Source organism: Erithacus rubecula, assembly GCF_903797595.1.
Source record: "Erithacus rubecula genome assembly, chromosome: 2".
Lineage (NCBI taxonomy): Eukaryota > Metazoa > Chordata > Aves > Passeriformes > Muscicapidae > Erithacus > Erithacus rubecula.
The window spans coordinates 97,656,249-97,683,370 of NC_136685.1; the positions used below are offsets into that span (position 1 = coordinate 97,656,249).

The 27,122-nt window shown below is 47.6% G+C and overlaps 3 protein-coding genes across 5 annotated transcripts; 2 read left to right on the forward strand and 1 right to left on the reverse strand.

Moving 5' to 3' along the window:
* Positions 1–1,863: 1,863 nt before the first annotated feature.
* Positions 1,864–14,570, reverse strand: DSTN (destrin, actin depolymerizing factor). Its single transcript, XM_079297617.1, has 4 exons — positions 14,086–14,570; positions 4,466–4,773; positions 4,149–4,225; positions 1,864–3,074 (listed from the first exon to the last, which is right to left on the reverse strand). The coding sequence occupies exons 1-4, from the start codon at positions 14,086–14,088 to the stop codon at positions 2,965–2,967; spliced, it is 498 nt and encodes a 165-aa protein (XP_079153743.1). The 5' UTR covers positions 14,089–14,570; the 3' UTR covers positions 1,864–2,964.
* LOC306797929 (uncharacterized protein) lies at positions 12,823–27,122 on the forward strand. 3 transcript variants are annotated; one of them, XR_013773226.1, is made up of 4 exons: positions 12,823–13,761; positions 22,210–22,309; positions 23,310–23,491; positions 26,995–27,122. XR_013773226.1 is itself a non-coding variant. In XM_079297613.1 (3 exons), exons 1-2 carry the CDS (start codon positions 13,168–13,170, stop codon positions 22,260–22,262), a joined length of 690 nt encoding a protein of 229 aa, XP_079153739.1. In that variant the 5' UTR covers positions 12,823–13,167; the 3' UTR covers positions 22,263–22,309; positions 26,995–27,122. The 3 variants fall into 3 exon arrangements, 1 of the variants encoding a protein (XP_079153739.1); XR_013773227.1 differs by lacking the exon at positions 23,310–23,491; XM_079297613.1 differs by lacking the exon at positions 23,310–23,491 and having other exon boundaries at positions 12,823–13,804.
* On the forward strand, positions 14,330–16,463 carry LOC306797940 (uncharacterized protein). Its single transcript, XM_079297625.1, has 2 exons — positions 14,330–14,463; positions 14,795–16,463. The coding sequence occupies exons 1-2, from the start codon at positions 14,419–14,421 to the stop codon at positions 15,062–15,064; spliced, it is 315 nt and encodes a 104-aa protein (XP_079153751.1). The 5' UTR covers positions 14,330–14,418; the 3' UTR covers positions 15,065–16,463.

Sequence of the window (27,122 nt, forward strand, 5' to 3'; positions counted from 1 at the left end):
AGGTACCTAGGCTTATCAAGGCACAGTTGAAGACACTCAGTTTAACCTTTGTTGCCTACTGTTTACAGTAAGGCCTGAATTAGTACTTTCCTTTTCCTGTTCTCATCTTCTCACAGGCTGAATGGACAAAAATGGCTTTTGGGAAACCACTGCCTATATGTGGACTTCAAAATGTTTGCAGTACCTGGGCAAATTCTGGTGAGATTGTGTGACTGAGCTGCCTCTCTCACCTGAACTCTTTCACCTTTTTCTTCATGTAACTCATTAGGAAGTGACTTCTCACCAGAAACCAGCCAAGTTATAGGATGCATTCACCATGCTGTCTCTCCTTGCTTGCCTTTTGCCTTTTCAGAAGGTCTGGATGATTTGGGAGAAAACTTAAAAACAGTCACAAGAGTTTCAACCCCTCAAAAAGCAAGACAAACAACTCTGAGAGGGGAAAGCAAACCCCCCAGCAACATAGCTCTGAGGATTATGAGTTACTGTTAGTTCTGGAGCACAAAGATCAATCCCAAAAGCAGCTGGATTTACCAAGCAGTTGAAGCTATGGCACCACACCCAGCCAAGGCCCAAAGTGTCACCTCTTATCACTCAGTTCTGGGACTAAGGCACTTTGAACCCAAGTCCCTGATCCAAGGGTTTTCACATTGTGGGAAATGCTATTCTACCTTACAGGTCTGACATCCTTCCCCTTTTGCAGTGTCTCCTGCTCCATTTTGTCACCAAGGAAGGAAATCCCAGGGAGAAGTGACAGCAGCACACCTGGGCTCGATAAAAGATGCCTGCAGCCTGGAGGCACCAGCTATCTGCTGCATCTTGGCTAGGAGGTGCCTGTTTGTCAGGCAGCACCACTCCCAGTGTGTCACACTGGTTTCCTTATCTCCCCCTGGACTTCGGACAGAGATCAGTACTGCAAACACCTGGCTGAGGAGGAGCTGTTTGAGGATCATTGCCCACTTGGGCAAGCCCCTAGTGAATGAAAGCCAGGCTAGAATCCCCAGCAGAAGCCAGGCCAGTCTGCTTTGCTCAGAATCAGGAAGCTGCACTCCAAAGGTTCCCTTTGCATCAGAAAACGCTGTGCTCCCAGCCCTGTGACCCGCATGAGTGCCAAGTTGGAGCAATCAGTCAATGCCTGTCTTTAATGAAGGGTTTTAACCACAGAGCCTGGCCAGAGAGGCACATTCTGAGTTAGCTAATGGCCCATTATCCATTGCCCCTGCTCCCCGGACACAGCAGCAGTGCTGGCACTGCTCTTCCACGAGCTGAGGGGACACTGCAGCTTTCTGTCCCTGCACAGCTGGGAACAGCTCAGGAAGGAAGGACCATCCTGTGACTGCCTGGGCTCCCTCGGTCCTCACAGGGAAGGCAGTACAGAAAACCAACACATGGCTGGGCCCCTCCTGCTCAGACTGCAAACAGGGAGATGGCTCCCAGGATGGCCCCCAGCAATGGGAATTTGGGGCCAAAGCCTTAAGGGGGATACAGAGCCAAAGAGGGCAGCACCCTGCAGAGACAAACCTGCTTTCCCCCCAGATCCCTCCAGCTTCAGCAGCTCCTCCTTCCAGCCTGTTTCCCCCACTCCTGCTCCCAAGAGCAGGGCAGGGCAGTCACTGCAGAAGGCACAGCAGCTCCCTTTATGCTTACCCAGATCCAGCAGTGCCAGCCCCACTGCAGGAGGGCTGATCCCGAGGCTGGAGAGAATCAGTCACTGACCCAGGGGAGGGAAAGCCCATTTATTTAGGCTGTTCAAATTTGGCACACACAGAACATATCACAGTAATGCACTGGAGGCTAAGGGTTTTGGTTTTTTTTTTTTTTCTTTTTCTCTACAGACATACAAGAAAACTCTATGCAACTCCCATGTACACATTACACAAAGGAAACAGCTTTAATCAACCACTGATGAAACATGGAAGCTTTTAAGATCTCTGTAGCTGGCACAGGAATGTTCTCTACCCCCCATACAAAAGGCATTTCAGGTCAAACTTTCTAGTAGGTGATATTTCCATGCATTTCTACAGAATTAAAGAAGCTAACAGACAAAAAGCCCAGATCAAGCCATATTAGTCAGGCTGATTGGTTCTACTAAGTTAAATCAATAGTAATTATGGACAAATGGACCAAGAGACCACAGACTGGGGCTGAAAATGCCATTTTTTCAATTGTGGTTCCTTTTCATTTTACTACCCATAACTGGAGAGCTCTGATATAAGAATCTGCATTTATAAGAGCCTCAGAAGCAACTGATCCATTAGTAAGTATATATTAGAGAAAGGTAGTTCTAAATTAAACTATGTCAACAGAAAAAGCAATTTCTATAGAATTACTCAGGAGGAAAGAGATCTCAAGACACTTCATAACAAGAAAATTGAACCTACAGAACAAGTGAACCTTTAAATATTATTACTGCACCGTGAGTTTACAGGAGAGCAGATTAGGATTATTTCTCCAGAAAAAGTGTGTCTGTTTTATGTCTAGCTTCAGAATTAGGCTTTTTTAGTACAGCTCTGCAACTGCAAGCACTAAGAATTTAACCCAGTTTTGGGTTAACAGGTTGCTTTAGCTGAAGTTAAACTACAGGTTTTAAGTTTTGTTTTAAATGATTACAGGGGAAAGTTTTCGAATTTCGCTTGTTAGTATTTAGAAAAGCAAGAACAGGAACCAGATTGTTCTCACCTCTCTGCCTTTCATGATACACTGCTCAAATTTTTGGAGACCTTTAGTGTTAATCCATTGGGGACAGTACTGGGCTGGACAATCAATGCAAATATTAATACACCAAGATAAATCCTTAATTTCATTTATTTAGGGTCATTTGTACATACAAGCTACATCTCCAAAATCTACTTTATTCTACAAGACAGCTTCCCTACTGTTAGTGAAACCCTTGCCTAGAATGTTTGCTTTATATAACTGATCTATTAAAACATGGAATGCTTGTAGAGTTGTGGCACTGTATGACATCTACACAGGACTTCCTTCAAAAGCTACGACTAGGGAGCCTCCTAGCTTCTCAGCAATGCAAGCTCGGTTCAGGTCCTCTGGCCCATTTGCTTGGCATTCATGCTTTATGCCTAAAAAAGAGGCAAAACACTCAATAATGCAGTACTTCAACATGCTGGTAAGCAATCAAAGAAACATACCTGGTAGTAATATTAGAAGAAGCAATCCAGTCACTCAAGCAGACAAGTCCTGCCTCATCTTAGGGAATTTGATGGTTTTTCCCTAACACATCCCAGGAGACAGCTGGCTGCACACCACATGTCACTGAAGTGACATGTAGGGAGAAATCTGTCACTAGCTCAGTGCTCTGACTGTTGGCCTTTCATGGCAGGCTCTTAGAGTGAATCCCTCATTTCTTGTGCTGCCCTGGATACAGCAGGGGAGGGAGCTCCAGGCAAGCACACAGAGAGGGATCACTCAGCTCCTGCTGGTTCTGCAGAGGTGGCTGAAAGCATCACACTGCGAACCTGAGAGGCAGAGAGTGAGAGCTGGGCTATGCAATCAGCAGTGCTTTCTTTTCCTTTTTAAGGCTGGAGAGCCCAACCCATGTCTGCCTTATATGGTGAAAAGCAGAATTTCCTCGTCATTTCTTTTGCTCAACTTCCACATGTGCAGCACACAACATTCTCCCCTGGCAGTTCCAGTCCCTGGGCAAGCCACCCTGTGAAGGCTGGCACTGCTGCACAATGATCCTGTCAGTCTTGCTCACTGCAAGTCTTCAGCCCAGGGCAGCCTGAGTGGAAGAGTGCTACCTGGCTATCAGCCAGACTGACTTACAGCACAGTAAGCTTAAGAGACTGCACTTCAACAGACACAGGTATGAAAGTGCTCTGCTACTGAGGCAGCTCTGCACAGAGTCCAGCACTGTGCTATGAATCTAATAGCTTCTAGCCTGTGTGCTGCAGATGTGCTGCTCCATATGGTCCATCACACACTGCAGTCCTGAGTACTGTTCTAGTGCCTCCATAATTTTGTCAGATAATGTAAATTTGAGCCAGAGCTCACTTTTAGCTCTGTTATATGACACTTCACTTCTCACTGTTATCTCAGAAAAACAACACAAAAAGCCCCAAATCCTAAACTAATTAAGCTTTGCTGTGTATTCAAAGGACATAGCAGTTAGGAGCATTAATTGTATTACATACCTTGAAACTTCTTTTTGATTGCATCCTTGGAGCTCGCGTAGATCATCTTACTTTTGAGAGGTGCTTGTTCTGGTGCCCTAGTGGGAGACACCACAAAGAGTGAAATTATGACACTGATTATCCAGCCCAGACAGAAGCAGTATCCTACCCACCATGGACAAGCAAAGTATCTCATGCCTCCAGAATACAGGCATCAGGCTGCCCAGCTCACTTTAAGCCTGCCATTTTCCCAGCCTGGGCAATACAAATGCTCAGAGACCTCACCCACAGAGCCTGGGCTGTATGTTAGGAATGAGACAGCTGGGAAGGTGGCTTACCACAAGAAAAACATCAGCTCTTCTTTTTTGGATTCCTTGGTCTCAAAGCTTGCATCATACAAGGCATAACGGCAATCCTTCTCCGGAAGCATCTGCACAAAGTGCTTGAAAGGGTCGGTGACTGTCACTCCAACATCTCCCACCAGAATCTCTTTGCCTTCCTCCACAATAATGCACTTTTTGTCTGGACTGAGGCAGAAGATGACAGCCTTCTTCCTCTTCTTGATTTCCTCCGGCGTGGAGCACTTCCGCACCTTCATGTCGTAGAAGATACGGCACACCTCATCGGCCACTTGTACTCCGGAGGCCTGCAAAGAAACAGCAACACCCTGAGCCTGCAAACACACAGCAACACCCTGAGCCCGCAAACACACAGCAACACCCTGAGCCCGCAAAGACACAGCAACACCCTGAGCCCGCAAAGACACAGCAACACCCTGAGCCGGCAAAGAAACAGCAACACCCTGAGCCTGCAAACACACAGCAACACCCTGAGCCCGCAAGGACACAGCAACACCCTGAGCCCGCAAACACACGGCAACACCCTGAGCCCGCAAACACACACAGCAACACCCTGAGCCTGCAAACACACACAGCAACACCCTGAGCCTGCAAGGACACGGCAACACCCTGAGCCTGCAAACACACACAGCAACACCCTGAGCCTGCAAGGACACGGCAACACCCTGAGCCCGCAAACACACACAGCAACACCCTGAGCCTGCAAGGACACGGCAACACCCTGAGCCCGCAAACACACACAGCAACACCCTGAGCCTGCAAACACACACAGCAACACCCTGAGCCCGCAAACACACACAGCAACACCCTGAGCCTGCAAACACACACAGCAACACCCTGAGCCCGCAAACACACACAGCAACACCCTGAGCCTGCAAGGACACGGCAACACCCTGAGCCCGCAAACACACACAGCAACACCCTGAGCCTGCAAACACACACAGCAACACCCTGAGCCTGCAAACACACACAGCAACACCCTGAGCCTGCAAACACACAGCAACACCCTGAGCCTGCAAGGACACGGCAACACCCTGAGCCCGCAAACACACACAGCAACACCCTGAGCCTGCAAACACACGGCAACACCCCGAGCCCGCAAACACACACAGCAACACCCCGAGCCCGCAAACACACAGCAACACCCTGAGCCCGCAAACACACAGCAACACCCTGAGCCTGCAAACACACAGCAACACCCTGAGCCTGCAAACACACGGCAACACCCCGAGCCCACAAACACACGGCAACACCCTGAGCCCGCAAGGACACGGCAACACCCTGAGCCCGCAAGGACACACAGCAACACCCTGAGCCCGCAAAGACACACAGCAACACCCTGAGCCCACAAAGACACACAGCAACACCCTGAGCCCGCAAACACACAGCAACACCCTGAGCCCGCAAACACACGGCAACACCCTGAGTCCTTCCACCCCTCATTCTCCCAACTACATTATGGCACTGCCTTAAATCCAAGGCTAGAAGACAATGGACTCCTGCAATAGTCACTTGTGGCATGCAAGTCTCGTTAGAAAAGGCTGCAGACCCTCTTTTCCAAAGCCAAGTAAAGAATCTGGAGTGTCACTGCAGCCCACAGCTGCTTCCAAACCAAAAACCATTCCAAAGAAGGCACAGTCCCCCTTACACACTGTTTTGGGGGAGTTTTACAGGCATGCCAACCCCTTGTTCTCTGAGATTCAGTTGTGGCAGATCCTCTGGCATTACAGCAGCTTTATTTTCTCCCTGTTTCAGTCTGGCTAGACAAGCCCACAAGGATCTTCTGTTCAAAGTTTCCTAGCCACTTTCAGCATGCTTGCTAGCTGCTTTAGGAAAAGAAGTAAAACTGGCCACATTCCATACCTGTCACATGGACTTAGGGATCAAGGGAAATATAGTGGGGTACTGGAATTGCAATGGTAGTTTTTAGCTGAACAAACCAACTTTGGGAAGTTGCTCTGAAATCAGTATTTCAAACAGAGAACTGGCAAGTCTTAACAGTTAAAGTCTCTACTTCTCAGCACCTACTCTAACTGCATCTACTTTTAAAGCAGCCTCAATCCTTCTCACCAGGTCTCCCCCATCCTGGAGTCAGCTGAGAAATTGCAGTGAGTGACAATGTATTCCCCTGTGTAACTTGGAACAAGAGGTGCACATGCAGCATTACCAACCTGATGTTAAAGGCAGCTGTACAGAATAAAGAGGACAAGATCTAGCAAGAATGACAAAAGGCTGAACTGCATTTTCATTCTGATGCTTTTCTGGGAATGAGACAGAAAAAAAAAGTGGGAAGTGGAAGCATTTACATCTGAGTTTTGTTCTTAGACTGCACCAAGCTGGAGAGCTCAAAAGCAGCTGTGCAAGAGTGAGTACTGCAAATGTGGAAAGCCAGCAGGCTCTGCTGGAAGGACATCATGGCCAGAGCAGTAAAGACCAAACTGAAGCCTGTCCAGTACTGAACACCTCTATCTGTTCAAAATGCTACATACAGTATAAAGAATGAGATTACTTTAGAATCCTGCTTCCTCCCTCACTGTTTTTTTGTCTTCCAAATTCAAATGCCATTACACATATCTATCTATCAGAAGGAAAAATGCCTTCCTCCCTCTGTGTAAACCATGACACATCACTGCTACGAGCACAGTCAGCAGTACCAACAGTCGGGTACAGCAGCAGGTGATTTACACAACTGAAAAAGGTTAAAGGTTGCTCTTAATACAGGATACCTACTTTAATGTGTGGGGTTTTTTAAAGCCTTGACCAGTGCCTACCACAGAGGATCTCAGATGAGCCCAGATTCTCCTCTTTCTACCAACATCCCTCCTCCTGTAACTCTGGGTGGCTGGCATAGCACTGCTAACCCAGTGAGGAGAAGTGGCACAGCTGGCAGAATCTATGACCACGGAGTTTGGTATCTAAAGCTCCTAAGTGCTGGTCGAGGAAAACCAGGGCAATCTCATACATTAGCAATCTGAGACAGCTTTTCTTTAGTGCTTTTTCAGGTTTTACCTAAAAACAGGAGCACGTCTCTCAAAATTCACAATGCATAGTCAATTTGTAAGTGGCAATCTATGCAGAATTGCTTGCACTTACTTTGGGACAGGAGAAGAGCAATTCAGTCACAGTGCCTCAGCTGTGTGGCAGGCAGCCATTCCTCTGCATATCACCAATGAGGTGAGGAAAGTACATGGAGAAAGCCTGTTTCAGGATAAATTCAAGTAACAGTGCAAACACAGACTCAAAGTGACTCATTCCTGTGTCACCTCCTCCATATAGACACTGCACTTGGTCAGAGTGTGACTGAGAGCTAATGAGGAATAAAGGTCTTTCTTCTCCTGTCCCTGTGTTTGGTGTGGGCAAGAGCCTCTTTGGGAAGACTCTAAATAACACAAAGTTAACCTAATAAAGCAAACAGTGCAGCAACTACAGCTATTTTATCATTCACTAAGAACAAATCCACAGTGAATTTGAGAGAACTCTTTTCCTCCCTGAGGTTTATTTCCTAACCAATGGTACTTCAGTAGCTAGCAACAGGTGGCAGGACTCAGGTTTTAGTCACAAGTCCCCTCAAGATTCTTAAAAATGCACAGAAAGTCTGAACTGGCATGGAAATGAGGCTATTTATCATGGAAAAGCAGTTCATGTCACCTACCTCTACCTTTGTCAATTCTTGAGCTCTGCTCAAACACTACAGCAAATAATTCCCTTGCACCAAGTCATGGTAACTTGGAAAGCAGAGGTCAATGCTCAGCTTAGGAGGCAGAGGCAGCAGCAACAGACCTGCAGGTTGATGCAAACTGTGCAGTCATGTGCATTTGCTTGTGCTACTACACAGCCAGAAACATGTCTCCAGGTCAGGAGACAAGCTGTTTCTTTAAAAAGAATCTAAGCACTAGTGGCAAGTCAGCTTGCATTCCAAAAATGTTAAAAGTATTTAGTCTGGAAACTCAAAATTCACTGTAAAACTTCAGCTGGTAACTGGCACTGACCAAAAGATGAAGGGACAATAGTGACAACTGGATTTTTTTTAGCTTTCCAAAGCAAAAGAGTGTTAGTAGTCAGTGGTACTCCTTTTCACAGTTGCTGTACAAGCCCTGGATTCATCACAGAAGCTGACATTAGCAGCCATTGTGTTAACAGGAACAATGCAGATTTGTTCCATCTGAGAACACCCTATAGCTGTGTTACAGTACGGGCTGAGACAAGACAGTGCAACAAACCAACTCCCTCCGAAAAGAGGATCTACTGTCATAACTGCAGGGCTCCCTCCTCAACTCTGGGCCTGTACCAGCCACAAATGGCTTCACAAACATACTTAAAAAGGAAAAAACTCAAACCCCAGGCAGCTTTTGTTTTAAGATAGTTGCAACCACTCTGTGTAGAACAGCAACAGGATGACTGCTTAGAGCACTGGAACAAGGAGAAATTCCAGACTCTAAATACATGTCCTCAAGCGACATTTTAACCTCATCTCTGCTGCCTTGTCCAGAAGAAGAGATGGTGAGAAGCCTCCACCCTCCCAGTAATAACAGAGTAAACACTTGTTAGTCTGGATTTTTCCCTCTTTGGCCAGATATAGCTCTGCTCAGAGGATTCAATACAGCACATTGGCTATTATTTTGTGCATTGTGGCTTCAACAAAGTAGAGCTCCAGCAGCCAGCCTGCTCCTGGTTCCTTTTTCAGGATGGAAGCAGTTATCCAGCTCTGGACTGGCACATGGGGGATTGCTTCAGTGAGCAGCACATACTGCAGGCACTTGTGAGATCCATGACAGGGGACAGACCCTTAACTGCAACAAGGCAGCAGCAAGCAGGCAAACCACCTAATTCCCAGATGGGAAAATGACTCCATGACAGCACATTCAGGGAGACATTGAAGAAAGAAGAGACAGAACGACTTTCTCAGAGGGAACCAGCACCCCCATGCAACTGCTGCAGACGCACAGCACATGCTGGGGGCTGAGCCACTCACACATTATCCCCTGGCACTAATGGCAGTATCCTCACTGGATCTCACAGAGCCTGCTGCAGGCACCTGAGGCAGGGATTGCACTGAGTGCCTTGTCAGCAGGCACTGCAGGAACACAGTGGCTCTTGTTCACAGAGCCTTGCTCTTGCCTGAAGTGCAAAGCTCTGCAGAAGCCTTGGGAGAGCACAATGCTCTCCCTCCACCAGGCAGCCCAAAGAGGGAGCCTTCTGCCCAGCAGGCTTCCAACGGGTTCCTTCCGGCAGGAACCGGACCCGGCTGTCTCCAATAAGGACTCCCAACATTCTGCCTCCAGTGCCAAGTAGCAATGAACTGAAACTTAATCTAAATTGGGGAAGACTGACGAATAATCCAAAGATTTCTCAATAAAATTTCCACATAAAGAAAAGCTATTTCAGGAGTGAGAGACATACCACACACCTGATAAACTGGATTTGTAGCAAGCCGGCACTAAAGCACAACTCTGACACCATGAAATTCAACTTCCCTTTTGCTAGGAAGTGCTGTGAGCTCCAGTATTTTTCTTGAATACTTAAAATATTTTACCTAAGAAGAATTTTTGTTTTCCTCAACTCTAAGCTAGAAAGATCTTAAACTAATGATTTAGTTTTCGTCAAGAAGAGTTTGAAGAACTATATTTGGGTTTAAGTCTTGAGAATTTCAGACTGTTGGTTTTCCCTCCTGTGTTTAGAGCCCAAGAATTGTCCACAGTGGTGCCTGGGCATGCATGATCTCTAGAGACATTCCAAGATACAGTTCTTGACTTGTTTTGTCTGGGAACCACACACACACATTGTAGACACCAGGGTGAACTACCCACAGCTAGTCAAGTGGAAACTTCTGCTTCTTGGGAAAGCATAATCAATTTTTTCCAGAATGTGACACTGAGAATGTATTAAAGCACGCCTTGTTTAATTGCAAGGGCAGATTTTAGAACACTGTGCTCCCGTGTTTGCTGGTCACATTATTGGCATGTACTTGGTTCTTAGTTTCTCCAGCAAACCCTGTTTTCCCCATGCCTGCTTACCCTCCCTCCTATCTACTTCCAAAATTCCGTGCCACTGCCAGAGCTGCCTGTGGAGCCATGTGGCATTTCCCTCTGACTCACTGATGTGTCATAGTACATCTCTGCAATAAATACTTTTTCAATTAAACCTATTTCCACCTGATTGGTTCAGGACAGCACCCTTCAGGGACAGAGCTGTCCCTTGCACCCAAGGGCATGTCCTGGGCCATCACAGCAACTTGAGGTGAAAACTAAGCCAAGGTAGTTGTGGGAGACTTACCAGAAAGGGAAGGTAACAGCCTGGCTAAAAGTTTTGCCAAATCAGGCCTCTAGAAAGGTGTCACCTAAGGCCAACAAGCTAACTGCAAATGGAGGTGGTCAAAACCATGAGGACAGTAAATACTGCTTGTCTTTTAATCTGTTATTTAAGCACTCAAGAAAAGACATCTAATACTAACATCCCCACTTTACTGAGCAGGAAATGCAGCAATGCAAGGAGGAAATGCAAAGAGCAGCTACTTTAACTTCATCCCAGAGACTACCAACAGTGTGGGAACACCAATGACTTCAGGAAGCTGGAAAAGCTCACATTCCCTGCTTACCTATAGCTGGACAGAGAGACACCTCCATTTAGAGGGAACAGCCTGTACATCTGAAAGGCCAAGGCTTCAACTCAGATCTGAAGCCTGAGAGGAAACAGAACTAACAGCCTTTTACTGCTGTTGTATAAGAGTCCATTATTTGCACACCATAAACCTGCAAAAAGTACAGAGTCATCTGCATATCACTTACAGACAGATCTTGCCAGCTAGACTCAAGCTTTTATTTTGCATTATTTGGTCTCTTTTGGTAGAGGGAAGATGTGGGGGAAGAAACTGAAACTCTGTCCAGCTTTTATTCCCTCCCCCCACCCCCTCACAAGAAGAAAGATTATTGACAAAAAAGGAGAGGTAAGTCAAAAACAATTATTAAAACAAACAAAAAACTGTCCTTGGAATTCCTGAAGGTCATTTCTTCAGTGTTTAGCCAAAGAGGAAATTATCTCCTCTGAGCCACCAAGAAGTTCACTCCTGACTTAGTTATGGAGGTAGGCAGAACAAGCAATACCCACAAAAGGCAATCCCAGCAACAGTACTGAAAAACAGGAACTGCAGTGGCCAGCAGTAGCAGGGCAGTAGTTTGGAGCAGCACCCACTCCTCTGTTGAAATATACGGTTTTTTTAGGTAATGCAGGTGGAAGCTGGTGTCTAACAGGACTCCTGCAGAAAATCAAAGCTTCTCAGAAACACATTCAGCACACAAATCAGCTATTATGAACCTAAATGCTTGTAAGAATTTTCCTGTGGCCCTCCAGGCACCTACAGCAACCTAAGGGTTAAATGTCACCTTCAAAAACAGCTCTGAAGGCCAGCTCTGGGCATCCCTGATACTAGTTACTGGGGGATCTTCCTCTCCCAAGATTGCTGTGAATATTGGACAATCAGGTGAGGAAAAGGCCAAGAACAACTCCACAAGCAAGTCCTGGTTGTATTCAGGCTCTGTTTCTCACAGGGGATTGCTTAGGTCAGCCCTTGTGCCCAGCAGGAGCCTCTTGATAGCGATTCTGACAAGGCGAGTAGGAACATGCCAGACACCGACGGCATCAATTGTCAGGAGGCTGTTATCTTGTGTGTGAGGCGTATGCACCTTGTAATTACACAGATCTGGGAACAGCACTGACTAACAACCAAGAAACATAATTTGCACGGTCCTCCAAAGACCTTGGACTCATTTAATCCAGTAGCAAAGAAAACTGAACATTGTGGCAAGACACAAAAGCTGAAAATCCAAGCTCTTTTGATAGCAGAGGATGCCCTCCTGCTGGCACTGCTGTACTTTGCCAGAAGGCCTCCACTCTGCCCAAAACTGAGTTCATTTGCAGCCTCTCAAAAAAGTAACCTAAAGCCTGTTGCAAAAAGGAGCTCACTATGAAAAACAGTAGTTTTGACTGACTTGGGAATTCCCTGGGTCTGAAGCAAGATAAAGCCTGACACACGGAGTAGTCACATTTAACTAGGTTTGCATACTGCAGAGGTGGTAGCTGGCTTGTTGAGACAAGCCTCTTTCAAACAAGAGCTGGAGTCTCATCAGACTTCTCAGCAGCTTTATCTGCAACTCCCATCAGCTCTGCTCCACACTGCAGATCAGCCATAGATGCTCCAGCTCGTGTTAGAGAAAGCAGGGTCATTAGTAGCACATCCTGGCTGCCAGCCCTACGGACCAAAAAATAATTTCCTGGATATGCCACGTTCAATGAACTACTGGTAAAAAACAAGGGAAGGCCTCAGTATTTAACACCTCTAATACAAGTAAATAACCCAGGCAAGTGTGTGTTGCTGGACAAGTGCTTGTGCATGACTCAAACAAAAACAGGACAGCAGTTAAAACTACAGGAGCTAATAACTGAGAATAATTTGCCAACCTCCATCTCCCGAGTTAAAGAGGGATGCAAACTTTGAGCATGGGCAAAGCAAACAGAATGAGCCACCATGAAACTGAGCACGGGTTTGGTCTCTTCTGCCCCATTTATGCAAGGAACGCCCGGACTTTTTTTTTTTTTTTTTTTTTTGAAAGCCGGGAAACACAAGCAAGTCAGCGCGGATATAAAAAATACTTGTTTCTTTGTTTCCAACGTTATGCCTCGGCTAAATGTTTCCAGCACTGTGCGGAGAAGCAAAACAGGGAAAAAAAACCCCAAATCCTTGCAGCAACTACCTCAAAATTTCAGCTTCCCCGAGCTGCTGCTGCGACACTTTTATTTTTTACGCTCAGCGATTCCTCTGCGCGGGTTCCGCTTCCCCCTTTTGTCCGCCCCCAGCGCTGCGGCTGCGGCGGGGCCCGGCGGAGGGGGCCGGGGCAGGGCCCGTGCTGGCCCCGGAGCCGCCGCCGCTTCCAGGCGGGCCCGAGCCCCTCGGCCGTGGGAAGATGGCTCCCGCCGGGACCGAGGCGGCGGCCGCGCTTCCTCCGAGCAGGGCATCCCCCGGCCTCGGGGGAAGAGCAGCTCCTCCCGGTGCCTTCCTGCGAGGCCGCGAGCCCCTCGCCCCCAGCCCCCGGTGGGAGCGGCCCGTCCGTCCCTTCCGGCCGCGCCCTGCGGCGCGGGGAGGCGCCGCGCTCAGCCCCCCCACCTACGGCCTTTTCCCGCCGCGCCCTCGCTCCTCACCAACCCCCCCCGCACCCCCGGGGCCGAATGGACGCGCCCGCGCCTGTGTGCGGCGCGGAGCGTACCATCACCTTATGGCGGGGGTGAGGGAAAGGAGGGAGGACAGTTCCATCGCTTCAAAGCGGGGTGGGAGTAACCTTCTGTCGCCTCATGGCGGGATGGGGGCGGGGGGGAAGGGAGGAGAACGGATCCGCCGCGTCAAGTTCAAAGGCGAACGGGAAGGACCGGGAGAAAGGGAAGGAGAAGGAAAAGGGGGAACGAAAGAGCGGCGCCGCCAGCCAGAGCGGCGGCCAGGATGCGGCGGGCGGTACCGCCGCCCCCCTCCCCCCTTTTTCCCCCCCAGGGATGACGGCGGAGGCGGGAGACGGAGGAGCCGAACGCCTCCCCCGGCGACGCGTGGTGCCTACCATGGCGTCGGCGGGGCGCGGCGGGCGGGCGGCGGAGCGCGGTGCGGCGGCGGCGGCTCGCTCGGCTGTCTGGGCGCGGCGCGGGCTCGGCCGGCAGGAAGAGAAGCTGCGAGGGCGCGAGCCGGGCGGAAGCGCTGCCGACGTCACGGCCGCCGTGCCCGGAGGAGGAGGAAGCGGTTGCTATGGCGGGAGCCCCGCGTGGCGACGCCCTAGCCCCGTGCGCACGCGCGAGCGCGGCTGGGGGCGGGAAACCCGACCGCCATGCACGGCCCCTTCCCTGAGGAGTTAACCAGTCACAGGGAGCCTCCAGCTGATTGACGTGCCCGCCGGCCAATGGCGCACGCCGCGGCCCGGGTGGGCGGGGTTACCTGCCCCAAGGTGCGCCGGGGTGGGCGGTGGGGAAGGTACTGAGGGCAGAGCCGAGGGGCTGGGGCCGCCGTGAGGGAGAGCGCGGGGGGCACGAGGAGGGTTTGGGCTGTTGGGAGCGCGGCTGGAAGGGGCTGGGACAGGCTGAGGGGGTCGGGGAGCGGCCCAGGGGGTGGCCGTGGCCATGGGGCGGGCGGGGAGCCTGTGGGAGGAGGCGGCCGCAGCAGCGGGAGCGGCTAGGGGCGGGCGGCTGGGCGGAAGTGTGGGAGTGTTTTTTTGTTTTTGGTTGGTGCTTTTTTTTTTTTCTTCTTTTTTTTTTTTTTTTTTTTTTTCTTCCTCCGAGGGCTTTTCACTACCTACTTTGGTGCGATCTGAGGCAGGCGGCGCTGATTGGCTCGGGCGGCTGCGGCAGGAGCCGAGAGCTTCCCGCCGGCAGCCGCGCTTCCGGATCCCAGCGCCGCTGCACCCCGGCGGCCCCAACAGCGGGCGGCTTGTCCTCCGAGACAAAGGCGGCCCTGAGAAAACGCTGCTGCGAGACCGGGGCGCGCAGAGAAGCTGCTGCTTCGTGTTCATGGCAGTCCTGCTTGCCCTGAGAAAAATACTAATTTTTTAGTGTTTCTGGTCAGTAAGGCTCAGGTTGTTTGTAATCAGAGGATAAAGACATCTGCTGATGGTACAAAATGTATAGAAAGTAAGGTTTTAATCAGCGAATCCTGACTGCAGTGATGTTTCAGCCTTGAGTCGATGAGCAAAAAGCCCTCAGCATCCAAAGCTTATTTGTTGAGTCTGTGCCTCCCTGTAAGCAGGAAACAAAAACAAGACTCGACAGTGGCATTTTCAGAGCTGGGGTATGAGGCAATAATATTACAACCATCATGAAGCTTCACTATTAAAGGTGTGAGCAATGCTTACCTTACAATTTTCATCCATATTGCTGTTCTAGTTAAAGAGGTTTAATTTTTATTTGACTTTCCCCTGTTTTCAGGCTACCCCAGTAGATGCTCTTTGTAGATGTTTTTAGGCCTGTTCACATGAGAGAGAAGTTGCTGAAAGCCCTCATGCTGAAGATGGGTGCATTGAAAAAGCCAACCTGTTTCATTAGACTCTTGTGCTGTGTGACTTACTCCTGCCAAGGTCTCCTTTTTGCAAAAGCTCTTGCATCAAATTTGTAATGAAACTAGGAAAAAACCTAACAGCATGACTCAGACTTTAATCACCCTGAGTGGATAGTTCTTCTCTAGGCCTGTTTCTGATACATTTAATGCTTAAATTTGACCCCAAATTTTGACTTACTTTGGAAGTATTAACAAGAATGAACGAGGTCGTGTTTGATTTTTTTTTTTTTTTTTCCCTTTTGAAACGTAGTTGTAAAACATGTCAGATAAAGTGCCTGTGTCGTAGGGAGCTGCAGTCCTGTGAGTAAGTTTCTCTGGACAACTGCTGGCCCTGCCTCCCTGCTGTGATTGTGGCTTGGAGAGGAAATCAAGGCAGTGGTGGTCAGTGCTGTGTGGCAGTGCCACAGCAGATCTCCAGTGGGGCTAAGCAGAAACCTGGGGCAGCTGTGCTTTCTAGTCGTAATTGATGTGGATAATTTGTTACTGTTCCAGGCTTGCTTTTCAGAGATGGGTTTCACTCTGACAGAGGGGTACAGAAGTGAGACATCCTGGGGAGGAGATGATGCAAGGCATGGTAACAGAGCTGGGACTATTTAGTGCTGTGTACTTATAAGGGCAAATGAGATGGAACTGGCTTCTTGGCCAGTCTGTTCTGAGAGGTGGTTTGAGAAAGATTGCAGTAGGTTGAGAAAGTATCTAACTGGTTAAAGGAAATTCAGCAGGGACAAGAACTCCTTCATCAGCAGAGTGAGAGAAAGTCTCATTTTTTCCTGCCTCCTGAGAGATGTGCCTGCTCTGGGAAGGGCACTTACTCAGCAACAGCTACAGTGGCTTTGTGAAATTTTCATTCCCCAGAAGACAAAACAGCACAGCCCAGTGAGGCAAAACACAGCGGATGAGCTGGACAAGTGTGTGGTTGTTCCAGCCTGCCTTAGCACAGGGCTCCACAGCCCCACACTGCTGTTGCCTTGGTGCCTGAACCCTGGGTTTGGGGAGGGCAGGAGGACATTTTGTTTCTGTTTCTGAGTTCCCTCTATCAGTGTCAGCCTTTGGATGGGACAAGGACCTGGGCAGAGATGAGGAACTTACGCCACTCTGACACCAACACTTCCAGCTTAGTGTGTTGCACACCCTGTTAGAGCTGTTCTGGTGTGTAGTGAGTGAGGCTAAAGCCTTCTTGGGGTGAGACCCCTTTGTCCCCAGCCTCTCAGTGCAGTATGAGGTTGTCACAATGACAGACGTGATTGCTGTGAATTGCACTGAGGAGAAGAGAGGGTTTTTTACGAGCTCTTCTGCTTTTCAACGCTGAACCAGCTTTGCCCTTTTTCCCCCATAGTGTTAGTGCTATAAATAAGCTAGGCTGGAAGCACAGGCTGTACATTTGGATGAGCCATCATGAAAGGTGAATCCCTCTCTTAAGGCAAATGGTATTTGCAATCAGCCTGAAACTACCACCCCCCCCCCCCCCAAAAAAAAAAAAAAAAAAATCCATCCTTCAGTGAAGGGGGACTCTGAGAGATTCCAGCAATTCTGGTGGGGACCACTAGGTCCAGTCAGAAACACTGGTGTGAACTGCAGCTGGCAAATGTCTGCCCAGTGAAGGATCACTTCAAAATCCAGCCTGGTCAATATAAAAAATCATCCGTGGACTCCATTTTTGAATGAGACCCTACATCAACAAAAATCTGAGATCAATACATCTAATTCGCTGACTTTGTAGCTTTTGAAATGGTGACTACTTTCTTTATATGCCTCGGCTATTTTAACTCCCCCTCCCGTCCTCCAAGCTACTGACTCATTTCCTCCTCTAAAACCTTCCTTTTTTAGCCTTTCGCTCTGAAGTATTTGGTGTGTGTTTTGAGCTGCGTGCTCCATGCCTTACTTAGGCAAACTCCTACATCACAGTCCTGCAAGCCATGCTTTTGTACCATGGAAATCATTTGTTTTCCTTGATAGTTTCAGTCCTGAGGAGCAGCCTTGGCTACTGACTGTGCTCGTTGGCAAATTGCTGCTTTGCTGCTGGAAATTGGGGAGGCAGACAATCGGCAAAGCAGCTGGTGAGCTGAGGCTGCCGCTGCTTATGCTAATTGCTGTTGTCTCCCTCTTAGCCCCGCTTCCCCCATCTGCCTGTTTCCACCTGCTGCCTTTTTGTCCTGATCTCGCAGTTGGAGCAGGGATCGCAGAGGCTCCTGTTTGGCTGAACAGCCACAGAGCACCCAGACCCTGACACTCTGTGCTGTCTGATGCAGCAAAGGAATAGGCACCCTGTGCACGGTGGTGCCCCCGAGCTTTGCTCGTGGCTGATGGACGCTGCTGTAACAACATGAGCTGGGTATGCCTGAAATACCGTGCCTTTTTCTCAGGCTTTGTGGAATATTTGCTCTGTGGTCTTGGCATCGCAAGGATCAGCAAAGATAATTTTAGACAGGAACAGAAAGTCTCTGTAAACCTTACAGTCATAGCTATTTCACTGGCAGAAAAAACCCCCACAAGGAGACCATGGCTGTGCATTGCTGAAACATTCTGCTTAGCAAGTGCACTGGAGTAAAAACTTAAAGGGAAATTTGGGGATAGGAGAATCTAAGGGTGATTTCCAGAAACTGCAGTGGTAGTCCATCCCTTTTCTGAGGAGGTGGTGCAGCAGACAGGATGCAGGAACCAGAGCCTGGTGTCTGGTGCAAAGCCCTAGCCTAGTCCATGGCATGAGTCTGGCCAAGCTGCCTTTCCCATTTACATTTGTTTTCTGGTTTTGAGGGGTTACTGTTGCTCCTGCTGTTTTTGTATTGCAATTGGAGATTTAGTGCAGATCAGAGCTAGATGTTGCTTATCAATACTTGCTATTTTTACAGTAATGGAAAGGCTGTTCTTAAATTGCTACAGATGAATGCCAGAACTCATATTCCCTTAAATTTGTTATCAGCTTTCACAATTGCTGTAGGTTGCAATCCTTCTGACTTCCGCATAATAAAAACTGCAGGCTATAAGCAACCAGACTAAAATTTGACCTTGCTTGCTGCTGTAAAACTGGGTGAATTTTATGAGCCTCATCAGAATTGGTCTGGATTGAGTGGGATGGGGAAGTTAGCTCAGTGCTTCATTACCTCCAGGGCATTTTCTCCAGTAGAAAGACAAAGGAGGAGATAACACAAGAAGGCAGCTCAGTAGTGGAAGCTTCGTGTTAATTTAAATAAGCAGGAATGTCATCAAGCTACTCTCCTACCTGGCTTTTTTAATGTCCCTTTGATTTTGTTGCCACTTAACCTGTCTGAAGTACTTTTTATGGTGAAAATGAAATGCATCTTGCTCCAGAATCAGCTTAAGGGCTGGCCACTGCTCAACTCTCACTGAAATCCTCAAAACAGGGCAATGTACAAAACTTAAAATGATGTGTTTTCCCCACATCCACTGGAATTGGATCTCAAATCCCTGTCAGTCTGAGAAGGGAGGCTCACGTTGAGTACAGTGAGGCCTTGAAGCAGTGGGTAAAGCTTTAAGCAGCATCTCTGCCTGCATTACCCGAATGCTTTGCAGCGTTCCTAGGATTGTGCTCCAGAGCTTTTGCTGTGAGACAGGGCTGTGTGTGCAGCCCCTTTTATAGAGGGAGAGGGCTGAGCCCAGAGAGGCTGCATGGACAGGAAATTTGTGTCGGGTGTGATGAATTCTTCGCTGCCTTTACAGGGTAACACCCGAGCCTCGGGCCATCTCTGCTCTGCGCTTGTAAGATGATAGTGCCGCTACAATGAATGCGGCACGACTGCAGGGATTTCTTGGAGAATAAGCATTTGAGTCTTATGTGGGCTTTGTGCCAGGTGTGGAGGTGGTTGCTGCTGATGCCATTAGTGATTGCTATCTGCAACGCCATTAATAATTATTTCCTCAATTAGTGAACCTCCACTTCTCGCCCTCTGTAACCCAGACAGAAGGTTGTAGCAGTTTTCTTATGACAGGGTTTGTACTCAGCTGCATCAGAATAAATGAAACCTTTTGGAGGTGTGTTGCTCATGCAGGATAGCCCTTTGTTTTGGCTTGGGAACTGCAGACCTGTCTGTGTTTGTCAGGGCTGTGGACACTTATTGAACCTGTCTGAGTTTGGCTCTCTGGAATGGGAGAAGCTTGGCTCTTGTTAAAATAGGGAGTTCATTTTATGGAGGGCTTCTGTGGGTAAGATTAGATGGGAGGTAAATTAGCACTACCCAATTTATAGGGCAAGGTGATGTACAGATATGGACTGGAAAATTCCCATCCCTAATCTGCTTATTATTTAGCCATAAGAAATGCATGGGGTAATGATAAAAGAAGCAATGAGGCATATTAGTAAGCATGATGTATGTTCATCAACAGCAGCCTTATAGCTATGGAGGATTTGCTAGAGGGTAGTGAAAGGCCCTTCAAAATTAAAAATAAAAAGACAATTGAGTAGCATTGACTATGATTTCTGGGGAATGCTCTGAGAAATTAGGGTTGTTACTGGAGGCCTGAGTTGCAGAGGTGGATATGGAGAGGTAAGGACTCATTTCCCAACACCAGCCATGGCTGCTGTAGCATTGGAGAGAAGCTGCAGCACTGGCAGTGCCTGTGGAGCATAACTTGCATGGGCTGCAGGACAAATCTGCCCACAGCCTGGGTCTGGGTGGGTTGAGTGCTATGGGAGCTGGCTCTACCAGTGGTGATATGGGTGGTGTTGGGAGCAATCATACCACTTTTTTTTGCTTTCCAGTGTGTCAGTCTCAAAAAAGGCTTTGCTTTCCTGGTGAACCTGAGCCTCACACAGGCATGAATAACACTCCTACCACTACTACCACCTGGGCTCTGCCAGATGAGGCAAAGAGTAGGAGGACATTGCAGAGAGACACACTGGGAAAGAAGAGGGTCTTGCTGTGTTTGCTGTGAGTGTGCAGTGGATGGGAATCTCTGACAGTTCCCTTTACCTCTCTCCTATCTGTGTTGTGGGATTGCAGGATGTGGACAGATTATGAATGGAGTGAAGAGTGGCTTGATAGCTGTATCTCTTCTCTAGCTATATTTATAGCTCTGGGTTGATAGCTGGGTCGTGGTGAGCTATATATACACCTGCTGTGGTTGGTCTTGTCCAGGAAAGTGGCTGTGGGAAGTCTCCACTGAAAAACAGGGTAGTGCAAGTGGAGCATTTCTTCCCCCCCCAGCCTCTTTAGATCTGTTCTGTGTGCCTGCATCTCTACTGGTGGCCTGTGCTTGGTGTGCTGGCTCTCTTCTGGCACGGAGTGTAAAAAGGCTGGCTGATGTGAGGGCATGGACCAGCTGGGTGAGCCTGTGTATTCCCAGGCTTGCAAGCAGCAATCTCCTTCTGAGCCTTTGCATTCCCTGAGTGGCACAGCCCACATCTCTGGATGGCTGGTGACCCAACAAGCTGCCTGTGGGTGCTGGGAAGGAGCATGGTTACAGCTGCCTTTCTGAAGAGGGCCAGGAAGCACAGCTTGCCAGTCGATGGTGTATGGGCTGAATCTGGCCAGCCAGAGCAACTTCTTCCCTGAGCAGGCTACCCTGTCATCCTTCCCTAGGGCTCTGACACTTCTGCTGGTTCAAAAACACTTGAATGTAACCAAAACACAACCTCTGCCACATTACTCATCATAGGAATCTTTCTCCCAACATATGATGCTTTGCTCTTGCAATGCTCAAAAAGGTACTCCTGATCTTCCCTCTAGCTCCATGGGCTTCCAGGCTCATTTCCCCGACTGTCTCAGGCCCAGATCCAGCATGAGCCTGGCCGCGGCTCACGGTGGAAGTGTCCCTGCAGCTGGGAGATGTCCCGCTGGGAGGCCGGCCCTGGGCACAGCGGGACTGTCCCTCCCGTTCTCCGGCAGCTGGAGGGCAGCGCCCATCGGGCGCGGAGGGAGGGCTGCCTGCTGGTGGCTGAAGGCACAGCACCATCTGGTGGCCTGAAAGGAATTTGTAATTCTGTCAGCAGTCCTGACTTTCTCAGTCAGATGCAAACTAGCCGTTTCCAACTATTTTGTGTTTCCTTTTCGTTTTCTCCTCGCCCCTCCCGAGGTTTTGGGCCCCTCTGTGGCTTTGCCCACCTGTCTGATGTTCTTGTTTATCCCTAGCTGCTGTGACTATTTTTACAGAGATAAACTTGTCCAAGTCTGGGTCCTTCCTGGAGCATGGTGCAATTTCTCAGTCTGGGAAGAAGCGTTAGAGAGCTGCAGAGGGCACTGCCCAAGGGCAGGCTGCTATGGCCTCCAATGTGCCAGCTCTGCTCCCCTGAGGGCTGTCCTGGGTCGGATCAGAGGTCTGTCTAGCCTGGTGTCCTCCTCCTGGCAGGAGATACCTTGGGAGGATAGACAAAGGTAGTTAGCTGGCAGCAGGAAATCATCTTGGTGCCAGATGCCCACGTGCAGGCAGGAATGTCCTGATTTTGGCATTGTGGCTCTACTTTTAATCACCTTCTGTGGATTTCATCCTTTCTGGTTTTGGCTCATCACCACCTGAAGCCATGAAGACTCCTGGCATTTGCTACAGCTGCTGGAGGTGCAGCTGGGCAGGAGACCTCTGCCTTTGGCTGGGTCCAACGAGCTGTCCATTTATCTGTGTACTGGGGCTGCAGGGCAGAGAATAAGCCAGAAAGGACTGGTGATATGTCACTGTTGGCTATCTTTTCCAGGTCCCTTGGAGGCACTAGATATGGCAGGAGTGTCCAGATTGTGGGCCTGCTGATCTTCAGGTAGAGAGGAGCAGCACCCAGCTCAAAACCAGATGCCAAGGTGGGCCTTAAGGAGCAAATGTGTATGTGAGAGAGTGTCTGTGTGAGATGGAGTGGTTTGGTTCCTCCAGATTCCCTGAGATCCTAACTCTTTAAGGGCTGCTTGGCTCTTGATTGGGACTGTTGCCTAAGAAGGCAGTGCTAAAAATCAGGTAGGAGAAAGTGGAGACCTCTTGTTTTGTGAAAATCATGGCAGTCCAAGCTCTTTTTTACCCACATTCTGTTGCATTTTGGCTGGTACCTCCTGGCCTGTGAATGCGTGTCCCAGCACAGCTTGCATGCCTGGGCAGGAGAAAGGGATGCCAGGTTTGTGAGGAGGAGCTGGGAGTTGTGCTGGGCTCTGGAAAAGGCACCTCTGCACTAGACACCATCATGTTCAGTGTTCAGGTCTGACTGGTCTCAGTGCTCTGGGAGAGAGCAGCACAGGACTGTGTTCCTGTTATGCCAAGACTTCCATGATAGCATGGGGCCACTGAAAGTCCATCTTTGCAAATTCACACTTTGCCACCAGGGAGCTCCCATTCCTTATACCAGTCCAATGGTGAGAAAACAGAGGCCAACATGGCAAAAAAATTCCTCAGTCTCCATCGGATTCCAACTCTTGTGTAAGGGCTGGATTCTGTGGTGCTTGCTCTGGCTTTAAAAAAAATATTATTTTAGTGCTTGTATGAGTTTTGCTCTTTCATTGCAGGTTTCTTAGGAATGGGAGAACATTGAAGGGGAATATTGAGGCTGGCTAATGAGAGGAAACACAGTGAGCAGGTGGAAATGTGGTGACAGCAATGCATTTTCCCTCACTCTGGTGGTTTTGGACAGTTTTGTCTATCTTGCTGATAGAATAGCAGGGTCTGCCTGCAGCCATACCCTTGCTGCTAGTTGACCTACAGAGAAGAACGTGTCACTTGTGCTTCTAGAAAGAGTGTTGGCACTTGCAGTAGGTTTAGTTTGGTACTAATTTGAGTTTTTAATCATTAGTGATATGACTCTTTGTTTGATTACAGGGCTGAAGCATTTAGTCCCACAGACAGTGTAATTCTGACTTTTTTCATCTACTCTCCTGCCTTCCAAAGCCTGGCTTCTTTTCTGTTCTTACCTGGCACTTTCACAAACACAAATTTCAACCTCCCACATTCCTACTTTGCTGAGGAGACAAGTCCTTGACACTTGGAGGAAAAGATAACTGGTATAGCTGAAATGCAATTGGTATAATTGAATAATGATTAATTTATTAATAATTGGTGAAGAATTAGTAGTCGGAACACTATAATGAGTTTGGAAAAATGACTGTCCTCCCTCCCTTTTTGGGGGCTGGTGTGATTGATGTGAGGCTAGCTGTGGCAGAGTAATGTGTTCTGTGTGTCCTGATAGCTGTATTAGTATTAGATCACAGCAAGAGACATCAGAGTTTGGAACCAGCAAAATGTTTCTGAGGATAGCAAAGCAGTAGACCAAATTACTTGGGCAAGAAAGTACTGTCTTTTCTTGGAGGTTCTGAAAAAGCAGCATTAAAAAATGGTGTAATTCCTGTCACTGTCCTCAGTCTGTCAAAGGACATCTTCAGAAAAGGTTTCTGTAGCACACAGACAGAAGGGTGGAAAGGCATTTCTAGACACTTGCCTGGCAAGTCCCCTCATCTTAGGCCTAGACTCTTCCTGCCACAAATCCACAATGGTTGTGTGCACTGTCTGTTGGAAACTGAGTCACATTATGCCAGGGAAGAGAAAAAAAGTCCTTCAAAATCCAGGTAGTTCCCAGGAGAACAATTTTTCTCCTGGAAACCAAGAACACAGATGTGTCACTTTTCAGTCCAATGTGGCTTCCTTCTGACTCTGCACAGGGGAGACAAGTGGAAATGTTTCAAATTAGGGTGAGTTTAGGGACGTATGTTAGAAGACCAGCATATGTTAGCATGTATCTGTGGGAATATCCATGGACAAAATAGCCAAAGTTCTCCTAAAGTGGGAGAACTTGCTTCATCATTTATTTACTTGCTTCAACACTTGCATTTTCATGAGAACTTAGATATTTTGTGTATTAGCCAGAACAAACACAGCAGAGGACTCTTTTAAACTGTTGATGAAATAATTGAGAGGCTTTGTGTCTGCTTGTGATTTTCCACTTATTTGAGTTTCCTTTGGGAAGTGCACTTAAAATCTGGCACTCATGGGCTCCATTTGACTTTGTGGTGGTCTTGGGAGCATTGCTTCTCCATAAAACAATGTCTTGATCCCATCCAAGCACAGATGTTTGCTTGTTTGTTTGTTTGCTTGCCTGGGACAGGTATAGGATCAATGATATTTGCTGAGGCTGAGTCTTGGGGGTTGGGGTTTGTTCCCTTACATTTTTTTCCTTTCTGGAGAATTTTCCCCATTATTATTCATTGTAGTACACTGGTTCAGCAAATACTGCAGAAAAACCTTTGGAATAGAGACTGATGGAAATAAATGAGTTATGTGTAGAGGGGAAATGGAAAGCATTTTTTATGGCATATCACAGTGCTTACTAAGCCTTATGCCCTTCTCAGCAGTCTCAGGATGTTGTAATTTTTTTTTCCTTAAAGGCTGCTGGAAGAAAGATATTGCATAAGAAACTCAATTTTCTAATTAAAAAAAATTTCTAACCCTCATGGTTGCTTAGAAAAACACAAAAACATGAGCTGAATGTTCCAGATAGGATGTTGAAATCAAAACCAAACAGGATGGAAAACTTGGTTCATAGCTTTATACTCTAGGCTGCAAACAAACAGCCTTAGATTGGCTTAGAAATTCTGCAGTTTGGAAATGTATCAATGTCTGACTTTTGGGACCTGGCTGCAGGCATGAGGGCACATGTGATTGTGGAATCAGAGTTTAGTCTCTTTTTTTGTCAGACAATATTGATTTCATAAAAAGTAAACACTTCTGTAAAAAAAAAAGAATTTTTTAAAAATACATATTTCTCTGGTGAGAACACTTCTTCCAAACTTTTTTTTTGCATTACTTGAGTCCTTTCTGTCTCTTGTTTTGCTCCTCAACTAATTTTATTCTGTTCTAAGTCGAGAATTTCATCCTGAAACTTTTTTCATTCATTCTTCTTTCCTTCTGGACTTAAATGTTTCTGCCTGGTGATTTCCATTTGGTTAGGTTTTGATGTTGACATCAAATTTGGTGTTTTCTTCCATCCCCCATTTAGGCTTTGCCACTCTGTTCTTTGCTTTCCAGCTTTATTTTGAGCAGGTGCTATAAAATTCCGCCTTGGGTCGTGGATGATGTTCCATCTGGATGTTGCCTTTTACCAGCTGAGCATGGGATGTTTCCAAGTGGTTCAGTGCAGCCACCCAAAGTCACATTTGAGCTCATCTTCTCATGACTGGGAAAGCTGTTGCATTTTTTTTTTTTTTTTGTTTTCCCAGAGGAGATGACTGAATTTTTGGTGAAAGACATGCACAGTGCAGGAATTCACAGAGAAGAAATTACAGTTCTCCATGCAGAACTGTCCCTGAGGATCTGTAGTAGCAAACTTTGTGGCCACACACCTGGTGATGCAGTAGAGTGGTGTGAAAGTAGTTGGAGGATGAAAAACATTCTCTCTATCCCCCACTGTTTAAACCTGGATCATCCATTGCTTAGGATATACAAAGTACGAACCCCAGTGTGATTTTTCTTTCCCAGATGTTTTTTGTTACTTTTTTAAGGTAAGATCTGCAGCTTTGGGCATCCTATACAGGAGATACAAATGTCTTAACCACAGACAGGCTGGCTAGATCTTATTTGTCAGAGTCCTGCTTAGGATTTTGGGAAAGCAGAATGACAGACTTCCATTCTGTGGGATGCTTAGACAGTGGAGTTCCAAGGAGTGCTCCCTTGTCATGCAGTCAGAGAATTGAACTGGGAGGTTGGCAGAGTTTTCTTGGCTTGGGGAAGAGAGGGAAAGGAAGCACTTGCCAACTTGTGTGGAATATGTCTGCCTTCAAGAAAATGTGAGGTGACTTCAGTGTTTTATAGGACTGGTCTGGCCCTAGAGGTCTCACAGAGAAGCCAAAGAGTAAAAGGGACAAAATGCATGTGGTTCTTGAAGGGCCTTGTCATCCTTTGCAGGGTAACTCTTCAGAACACCTTAGGCCCCTTTGGAAGCACTGCTGGTGCTTTTTGATGTTATTTTGCTGGATAATCATTTGCATTGTCTGCTTAATGTATTATACAGCTACAATTTAATTTTTCCCTCTGAAAACTCCTGCTGAGAGAATTGGTGTGCTTGGGCAGGTATTCAGCTGTGTCAGTCTTTGTGGGATGCCTTTTCTACAAAAAAGGCAAAACCATAACTATAGCAAAGCCTCTTATTTCTTCTGTTTAATGGTGTATGGCTGGCAGCAAGGATGGCAATGGAAAAGCAGGTTCTTTTAAAATTGGTATTAATGGGAACAGACACATAGGGAGAGATAGATGAGATGAGCCCCAAAGCTGCAGCTGCAGAAAAAAGAGTTACTTGTTTACCAAGATCATGGTATGTCCAAGAGTTAAAAAATGCATGAGGCTGGGATTGAGCCTTTGGGTTTCAAGTCTCAACCCTGCTAATGATTGCTTGGGAACCCTATGTAAATAATTTGATTTCTTTCTTCCTGGCCCAGAACTCAGTTGAGAACAACTGTTGGTTTACTTCTACTTTTTTTTTTTTTTTTTTTTTTTTTTTTCTTCTTCTTCTTTCCAGAATCTCTAATCTCAGCTGTTTGGTGACTCTGTGACTCCTACAGTGCAGGACATTTCCACCATCTGAATCCAAGAGTGTGGACTTCACAACAGAGGATGGGAGACTAATTATGCTGTTCTCTTGAGCAT